Below are 9582 nucleotides of genomic sequence, written 5' to 3'. Positions count from 1 at the left end.
GGGATGGTTTTATTAAACATCTTAAAACCTGTAGAAGTATGACATCCAGACAGCGTCCATTGCCAACAACAGAACCACCACCATCCCTAGCATCAGCAGCACCTCCTCCATCCCCAGCATTAACAGCAGCACCGCCATCCCCCACCATCCCAAGCATCAGCAGCACTACCACTACTGTATCACTACAGCATCACTAGTACCACCACCATCTCCAGCTTCAACAGCAGCACAACCATCACCGGTACCACCACCGGTACCACCACCATCCCAAGCATCAGAAGCAGCATCAACAGTACCAACCCCACCAGCATCACAAAGATTACGTGCCCAGCAACAAGTCAGGGTGACTTGTACACACTGTGGCATTTCAATAAATCAAAGGAACTTGCAGGTTCATATTAACCGAAAACACAGGCAAAGGGTAATTGAAATTACACCAAAACGGCACCTATCATGTCAATGCATTGATGCCAAAAATGGCATATTTGCTGTTGATAAATCATTCTTTAAGCCATGTTCTCCTATACATGTTGTCTCCATTTCCAGCTGGCTTATGTCTTGGATAATGCCAAAGATCCAAATGAGCATTTACTTCAGCTGAGCCCAACCCAAACATTAAAGAGAAGTGACTTTTGGTCTTTGGCCTTTGATGAGTTGGAGGCAATGGTAAATGTCCATTTCCAGGCATCATATTGCTTTTGACATAGGATTGATGTTAAAACAACTTGTTTTAATATCTTTTTAACCAGATTGCTAATCAGTGCTTTCAGCTCATAGCTGCACTTGCAGCTTCACAGGTCAGTTATTATTAGTTTCTGTTCGATTTAGTAACTCAAAGGTTATGATAAATGTTTAATGCCACAAACTGCACTATATATTTCTATCTTTTTAGGGCAAAGATGTGTTTGCTGTCAACAGTTATGTGGTGCTGACATGGTTGCCTCCATATGACAATGATCCTAGGGCAGCTATACCTGTTAGTATACTTTAAAATATGTGGTTATGTGAATTGTTGGTCCAGGAAATAAACAATCATAAACAGGAAATTAATGATCATTACTGTGGTACACAGGATGATGCTGCAACCAAGGATTTTATTTTACTTCCTTCATGGGAGTCAGGGCACTGGATTCTATGCGTAAGTTACATGTTTCCATATGTTAATGTAGTGTTTAGAATTGAGGTGTCATGCAAGTATATTTTAAAGTTATCTTTTTCTTATAGTTTTTTGGTTTTCCATTAGACCTGCTTATGAATATTGTACTTGTACTTTTGGTTGTTAAGTCCATAACTGCACAGGTGTGCTTTGTGGGCTCTCTGTTGGTCCAGTTCCTATGAAGGATACACTGAAGTGCATTACTAATTTCTAATGTCATGTCCTTTTATAGATCCTCAAGCTAAAGTCAAGGGAGATTTTCTTTTTTGATTCGATGAACCCCAATTACTTTGGACAAGGGAGCTACATTCATATTTTCAGGTTTTCCTTTGAGGATTGCACATTTCTAGTTCTAATGATCTGCAGTCATACTAATAACATGCATGTGTTTTGAGTTTATACTAACACAAACGAATGTCTGTGTTCTTATGTTAACCAGCTTGTTTTATCCTGTGATAATCTTTATTTAATTTTAAATGAACTGGCTACAAAATTTTATTTTTTACAGGTGTGAGGAGTGACAGAATAATACTTTCGACATCATGAACTGAACTGTGACTTCATGAACTGAACTGTGTCACACAGTATGAAATGTATGGCCGATCTGTTTGAGATCATACTTTTTTTGTTTTAGCCAGCTATTATTTCCAGCATTGTATACTTAGAATTCAGTTATAGTAAATCCATCCACTGGCTCTAACATAAGGAGGGGTAGTTCTTCTTTGAGCCCGAACATTTTTATTGCAATATGATAAGTTATGTCTTTATTTATATTTGATTGCCCATGAAGACATATTATTGTATAATATATCATTTGTTTTGTTGTATTACTTCAGACAATTGGCAAATCACGTTTCTCCCGGCCATTGGAACATGTCTGCACTGACAGATTTTGAGGTATAGTTTTATAACTTAAAGAATACAGTACACAGTTGTCACAAATAACCCACTGAGGGTGAATCTAGTAAATTTATTGTATTCTTCAACAAAACCATAAACAAACAGACTTGACTAAGATATAAAAAAACAATCACTGGACTTGACATTTATATTCTGTATATAATATATGGTTTAATTCAACTATAATTAACAGGGTGCACCACTTCAGCTGGGAGGAAGTGATTGTGGGGTATTCATGTTGATGGTAAGTGGTCTTATAGTTGCTGTACAGTTGTGTGTGTGCTAAACATTGCATTTGTTAATATAGTTTTTGTTTTGTATTTCAGTATGCACTCTATGTTACCCTCTCAAAGCCATTTGATTTCGCCGCAGTAAGTTTGCATCAATTTATGGTTATATACAAAAATGATTATGAGAACACTTTTAAAAGAATAAAAAATGATTAAGATTGCTTTCTTTTATCAGTCTGACATACCTACAATCAGGAAGTGGTGGTGCTATCGGTTGTTGCAGGCTTTTCCTTTAACAAGGTATATGATATTGATAACTATACTTTTGATTAAATCCTCCATAATGTGCAGTTCTAGTATGCAGGCAGTATATAAAAATAAAAAATGCACACCTAAAACATTGTAATGTTTGTCATTTTCCACAGTGAAATCCCACAGCCAGTTGCCCAAGAAAAACGTCCAAATCCAGATGACATGGAAGTCACTCCACCTGAGGCGGATGTCATTGAGATTACCCCAACACCAAAATTCTCTGTATGTAGAGGAAATGTTTATGTATTGCTTGTCTATTGTTTTGTTTCTGTATTTACCTTTCTTGTTTAAGTGTTTATGAGCAGCATTTGATTAATTACATTATTATTGGAATTTCTTATATTGCACAAAGGACTCAGCGGTCATGAGAAATATTCAGCTGGCCTGTGAGTGGGTGGAGGAGAACCAACGCCACTTTGCTGGGAAGATTGAACTCCCAAAGATTTTAAAAATGAAGGAGGATGATGCCTTGCTGGCTATCACAATGTGTGACTTATTTATTAATACATTGTATGAAGGTGACATGGACGAAGAAGAAATCCGGGCTCCTTTCTTATTCACGTTTCAAAAACTAGAGGACATGGAATTTTTCTTACAGGAAATACGAGACCAAAGAAATATCCGTGTGTCTTGTTTCTTCAACCCTGACTTGTAAATATTGTGGGATGTTGTAAATATTATGTATGTAAATATCGTTTGGGTTTTGTTTTTGTAAAATAACATTAAAATTCTGTGTGAAAATAAGTGTTGTGTTCTTGAAATATATTTATATTTTTTATTATAGTATATTTATTATATTTTATGTACATTAAATATTTATTTTATGTTAGATGCACATTTTGCTAAGTAAGGTAAGGTTAATAGAAACAAATAAATCCAGCAACACCTGTAGGACAGTGGAATATGTGACTATAAAATGACACAACTCACAAATGTCGGTGGATTGGATGGCTTATTAGTCTCAGAGCTCATGTGTTAACATGTTCATCCTATTAAATGGCAAATCACATGGCTGGTTTCATACTACTTTTAGACTGGTTATATATTGAAATAGCATAATACATAGCCTACCACGTGAAGGCTGAGTCTATCCTCTATTACAGTAATATAATTCCATTTAAATTATTATATTTACAAGCTTTTTGGAGTACGTGCATTCATATAAGAATAAAGAACAATGGACAGTTAGGGTCCGAAGTTTACTACACGAATGAATCAGATTATTTGAATTCACATCTAAACCACACGTTAATGCGATGGAAAAAAGAAGGAAAGAGTGCACAGATAGTAAGCTTTCACATTGCCTACTATATGTAGTAATTTACATCATAAAGTAGAAGCTTTTATCAAAAACTAATTAGAAATGAAGGAAAACAACGAAAGGATTCATAATAAGAAGAAAATATTATAACATTTCCTTTTCTGAGATGGATTAAGTTTCAACAGTTGTTAGAAATACATACATAGTTTGGGCATTAAATATTTTTATTAGCTTATGTGTTAAAAAAAAAATCATGACAAATGTTAGGGATTCAAAAATAACAACAAATATTAGCATTTATGTCGAGACAACGATATAAGTCTATGGAAAGATTTTATACATGTCTCAATGTTCAGTTTATCTTTAATGTACACTTTTCTTGCAGTACGGAACAAACTGTACGAGTTCGGACTGTATCTGTGCGTGGATAGCTCAAGCTCCGCCCACTAGGTCCAGCGAGGGGGAGCTGGAGCTTTGCTCCACCCCTTGGCTCTGCAGCGAGCGAAACCCGTTATTTTACAGTTTATTTCCGATTTTAAAAAGATTTTATTTTTTACTATTTATTTTTGAAATATGGTCAAAAACTGTAAAATTACAGAAAAGGACAGCACATTTACGAGAAAAACAGGGAAAACAATTTAGTATATATCCTTATATACTATAATTTTACAGGAAAATAATATTATTTTACGGTATATTTCTGTCAATCCAGCTGACAGAAAATGTCACTTATTTTACAGATTTTTTTAAGCGTTGTTAAAACGAGAAAATGAGAATGGACATATCAAAAGACTCATCCCTCATTTAAAACTAAACTGTGGATTAGTTTACATCACAGCTGTGAAGTGTGATGTGTTACGTAGATGTTTTGCATTTTGCTGGTACATATGGAGGGTTAATGTCAGCAGTTAAACTGTGAAGACCTCTGGAGGATAGGGTAGGTCAATTAGGGGCTGTTTTGTGAGTCACACGGGGGTATCGCTGTGTGGTTGCTGAGGAAGATTACGACGCTGACCAACACACACTAATACAAACTCACAGTCTTAAGCACAAACACATGTAAACTGATAAAGCAGGTTGCAGCATAACAGTCCACATCATTTCAATCAATAAATCTTTGTCCAAGGGTCTTACACTACCCCTCTCTAAAAGTGCCATGGCAACCATTATAACGTCTCTGTTTATCCCTTCTGCTTAAAAAAATAATTCTGATATTTTTAGAGGTTTAGTTTGCTTGGCAGAGAAATAATTAGATAAAGGGCAGTAAAAAGCCAAATGAAAGCCAACAATATAGCATCAGCAGTGGGATGTTATTTAAATTATATGGGAATTAAACAGCCAATCAGTGAACAGAACAGCAAACACCCACTCATCTGCAATTGGCTGAATGTCATATCACTATTTGTATTGTTTTATGTTCATGAGGCTGACTGAAAATATGTAAAAATTCTTTATCTTCTCATTGTTCTTATCGTGAATCTTTTGTTTGTGTACTTTTTTTGCTTTACCTGCTGATGTCATTATATCAGGAGGATATGATTTAATCATAAAAAAAGGGTATAAAGCAGGAGTTTATGACCAACAGCATTTCAACATCCAAGAAATGTCACCACACATCCACACACGAGCGCCTTGATGTCCTTGATGTCCTTATCCAGTTCGAGCTATGAAGCATAACGGTCACCCAACATTTATCTAATTTCTCTGCTATCTTGCTTGTTAAATGCACAAGTTCTGCCACACCGGTATGATTACTACAGTCTCATGAAGTTTCCTTTCACTCACTTTGTTCATGTTCATGGTAATTTTGGGTTAATGCTTATCAAATCAGTCTTAAGTCGTGTATCTCGACATGCTTGCAGGCCCTGTTTTCTGTTTTATATAATCTGTCGACCCCTCCCTCAACAGTAAACAAAAACTGTCGTTTTCACGCCAACATGTTACGCTTCTGGTTTTCCAGTGTAATTTCGTGATTTCTATCTCATTTAAAAAGACCTCAGAGCAACTGAGACGACATGAATCATGTCAACATCTCTTGCTCAATCATTCCCTCTCATTACAACCACGTTGATTTATAGCTGTTCGTTTTGATGTCTGAATAAAACATATACACAATCATCTTGGGTTTGCTGAGAATGTTCTTTATTGACACTGGTTGAAAAAATCTGATAAGGCCCTGCTGGTTGTCACACGTTTCAAGCTAGAAAAATTTTCACTGGATAATAATATGGGTTGACAAAAAAGTGTGTTCATGTGTAGCCTATGTAAGTATTATGGAATCCATCCACACCTCGTTTTCATTGGTGCCAAATCAAACATAATAATATTACACTATCAATGATCTGTTATCTGTGTGAAACTGTCCTCATCTGTTGAGCAAATAGGTATCAGACGCACGCACGCACACACGCACGCACGCACGCACGCACACACACACACACACACGCACACAGACGCACGCACACACACATCTCGATAACATGTACATGGTGTACAGGTGTGCGCTATGAGTGAAGTAAAGAAATGTGGGACAGAACAGAAGTGAAGCCATAAGAGATGGGGGAGAGAGAGACGCGGGTGTCCGTGTGGCCCCTTCTGGCCCCCGAGCTGCCCAGCGAGCGACACACCAGCTTTACACAGGGACAAAAAGTTGTCGGGTGAACGTGAAGAAAAAACCTACACCCCTCCCTCCACTCTTAGAGCTCGAGGGGAGTGTGTTTTTGTGAGAGAGGGAGTGTGTGAGAGGACTGGGAGCGCGCTTGAAGGAAACGGGGGAAATTTCGAGTAACTCCGCAAACTGTTCGTTAAGTAAAGAGAAAACTTTCAGTCTCGCGTTTCTTTCTTCATTATCTACACGCACAACAGAGCTTTACCCAAGGCAAACGGTTGTGTGTAAGGAGTTTATGCGCAAGAGGACAGAATGAGCACTGGATCTGTGTGCAGGTATATTCCACATCCACAACCACATGCGTTCAACATCACACACGAATAACATTTAACATGCCCGAATTTCAGTCGGGATCTACAAGACGAGTTTTAAACGCATTTGCGCTTTTGCGCATCACTGTATATTATGACGAGAGAGCGCAAAACCGCATCTATTAAGGTTCATATCCTGCGTTTAGCCACAGCCTGTGGGCACGAGATTTTTGAGATCGGGTGTGACATTCTGCCTCGGGTTCCAAAGACTTTATCACAAGAGTTAAAAAACATTTTTTTTGGCAAGATAAGAAACGAATGCTTTGGTATGCATGTGAATACATTCAAACAAGTAGGCTACAAAAGAAAAATAGATGTAGCCATACATTATAGCCTGTTGCGTGTGTATATAAGGGAATATCATCCATATAGCACGTTTAAATCAATAAATAATAGTAAAGGAATGCGGATGAAATTTCTGTCATAAATCCTTTCTTCATGCGAACAAATGTTCTTGCTTCATTTCTAAAACACGGTGGAATCTTGTTTGTTTTTCAACATTCAGTTTATCCAGTATATTTGTATCTGATTCTTTGAGGATTTGTATTTGATCCCTTCAGGATTGGATTGAATTATGTCTCACTAACATTCCTTCAGGATTTTTGACAAGGGAATAGTGCACATAAATACTTTAAACATTTCATTATACACTGCAGAGCCAACAGTGGCATGGTGAGCCATTATTTGTTTAGCAGGGACACAGATTTTGTGATGTCTTTATCCAGTAGAGTGTAGCGGACGGGTGAGGCAGGGGGTCATTACTGCGGCTTGAGTGGCCCCGTCTTTCGGGGCTAGCTTCGGCCTGATGGTGTGCTGAGGTTTCCGTGGTGCACCGCTCTGACCTATGTCTATGATTACTGGTCTGCGGCTGCACATAAACTGCCATGCATCATTCTGAAATACTAATAATAAACTTATAGAAACTTATCAGATAGGTAAACATTATTGATACAAACAACCACCATGTTCCATTGAGATTGACACTCTTCTGTTCTAGATGGGGTTCAAGCCACCCCTTTACGGTCGAGTGAAAGTTATATAAAACAGTCATTTTAATAATCAAAGCAATGCTGACAGCTGAACAGATGATGTTTTCTCAGATTTACAACAAAGTATACAGTTTTCAGACAGAAAAGGACTCGTGTTTGGGTAAGTTTACCATAATACAGAAACAAACCAATAAACCATAACACTGTCTACATCAGTCACAGAATTTTAAATGTATTTCACAGTTTTTTTTCATACTCAAGATTACATATTGTACATTTCTAAACTCTCTGTTTTTGTGTTATAAAATCTTCAGGTTTAGTATTTTATGAGCATTATAACATTGATTCGGCAAGCACAACACGCGACAAGCATGCAGGCTGTTTTAAAGGAATAGTTTACAAACAAAAATGATTTTTTTTCAACCTCATGCCATCCTATAGGTGTACATACCGAACACAATGGGAGTAATTCTTCAAGCAGCAAAAAGCGTATATATCCATCAAAAAAGTAATACACACTACTTCAGGGGATTAACATGTTTTATGAAGTGAAACGATACATTTGTGAGTAAAAACTATTAATATTTTGAGATTATTTAGTCACATTTGGATACATCATTGTACTCACATGATCGCGCCGAATCTATGTGCCATCCATATATACTGTATCTATGGCTTGGATGACCTGATCCACTCAGTCAACTGTGTTGTCAAGATGTTATATGTTTGTGTCGTAGAAAACAGGCTGTGTTTTTGAGACAGTTTTTGGTAAACTGCTGTTTTATGGAGGAAATACTCAGCAATGGTTTTAAATGATGAATTTGCGCAAAGATTTGCACATTTGTTTGCACAGAGTCTGATGGAATCTGACTGAACAAGTGGAATCTGACTAATAACTGAACAAGCAGTTATTAAAACACGATAAATGCAGTATTTTATTTACATAAATGTGAACACTGCTCTAGCAAAGTACCGTGTGCAATCTTAAACCTTACTACTGCGGATTACATGCTAACCCAGACTGTAAATAATGTAAAACATGCTAAAAGAAAGATGACCCGTGATTACATTATCTCTGTTAAAATGACTCTGGGTAAACCATTTGAAATGTGAAAGGCCCATTTGTGTTGTGGTTTTTGTGAAGTTTTGAAAGGCCCACGTGGTCTCTTAAACTCCAGACAGAAGTCAAATAACATTTCATGGAGGACCTTTGAAATGATTTGTTTGAAATGACTAGCAATCTTGTTCTTATACAACTAAGAAAACCAATATGATGCAATGTTCGGTATTTTTAGAGCTATTAGAAAACCCCAAACATAACATTAATATGGGTTAGGAGTCTTCAGTTATGAAATTTGGTTGATATGAGAATGATCTGAAGATAAGTCAGACAGAGGAGGATCTGTGTACAGCGAGGAGTCGAGCAGGGCGGGAATGATCGGACAGGAGGAATTCCAGGAAGCCGCTGGGAACACTGGCGCTTGACAGTTTGTTAACACAGTTTTCTAATCGTCCATGAGATTAATCTAATCTGACTGTTAATAACCACACTGATCATATCATGTTATATTATAGTCTCACATTATACCAATAATGTTAAAATAGTCCAATATTACAGTGTTTCACAATATTTGTTCATCTTTCTGTATGTATGTTTCTTCTCTTCCTCACAGATTGTGTGCAGTTTTCTGTTGTGTGTTGACTGTGCTGCCTGCAACCACAGCTGATACAGTAGAGAAGCAGGTGAGGGATATT

The 9582-nt window shown here is 37.1% G+C and overlaps 1 protein-coding gene across 1 annotated transcript in view; it reads left to right on the top strand.

The window, feature by feature from the left end:
• Positions 1–6395: 6395 nt before the first annotated feature.
• The window catches only part of LOC130558056 (ADAMTS-like protein 4), a 29145-nt gene continuing 25958 nt past the window's right edge, over positions 6396–9582 (top strand). The window contains exons 1-2 of the mRNA XM_057340282.1: positions 6396–6802; positions 9501–9570. Of these exons, the coding sequence (XP_057196265.1) occupies positions 6780–6802; positions 9501–9570 (93 nt within the window). The 5' untranslated portion in view covers positions 6396–6779. The remainder of the gene's footprint in view (positions 6803–9500; positions 9571–9582) is intronic.

Source organism: Triplophysa rosa, linkage group LG8 (genome assembly GCF_024868665.1).
Source record: "Triplophysa rosa linkage group LG8, Trosa_1v2, whole genome shotgun sequence".
Taxonomy (NCBI): domain Eukaryota; kingdom Metazoa; phylum Chordata; class Actinopteri; order Cypriniformes; family Nemacheilidae; genus Triplophysa; species Triplophysa rosa.
Note: the sequence above shows the minus strand (reverse complement) of the source record. Positions and strands in the feature narration are given on the sequence as shown.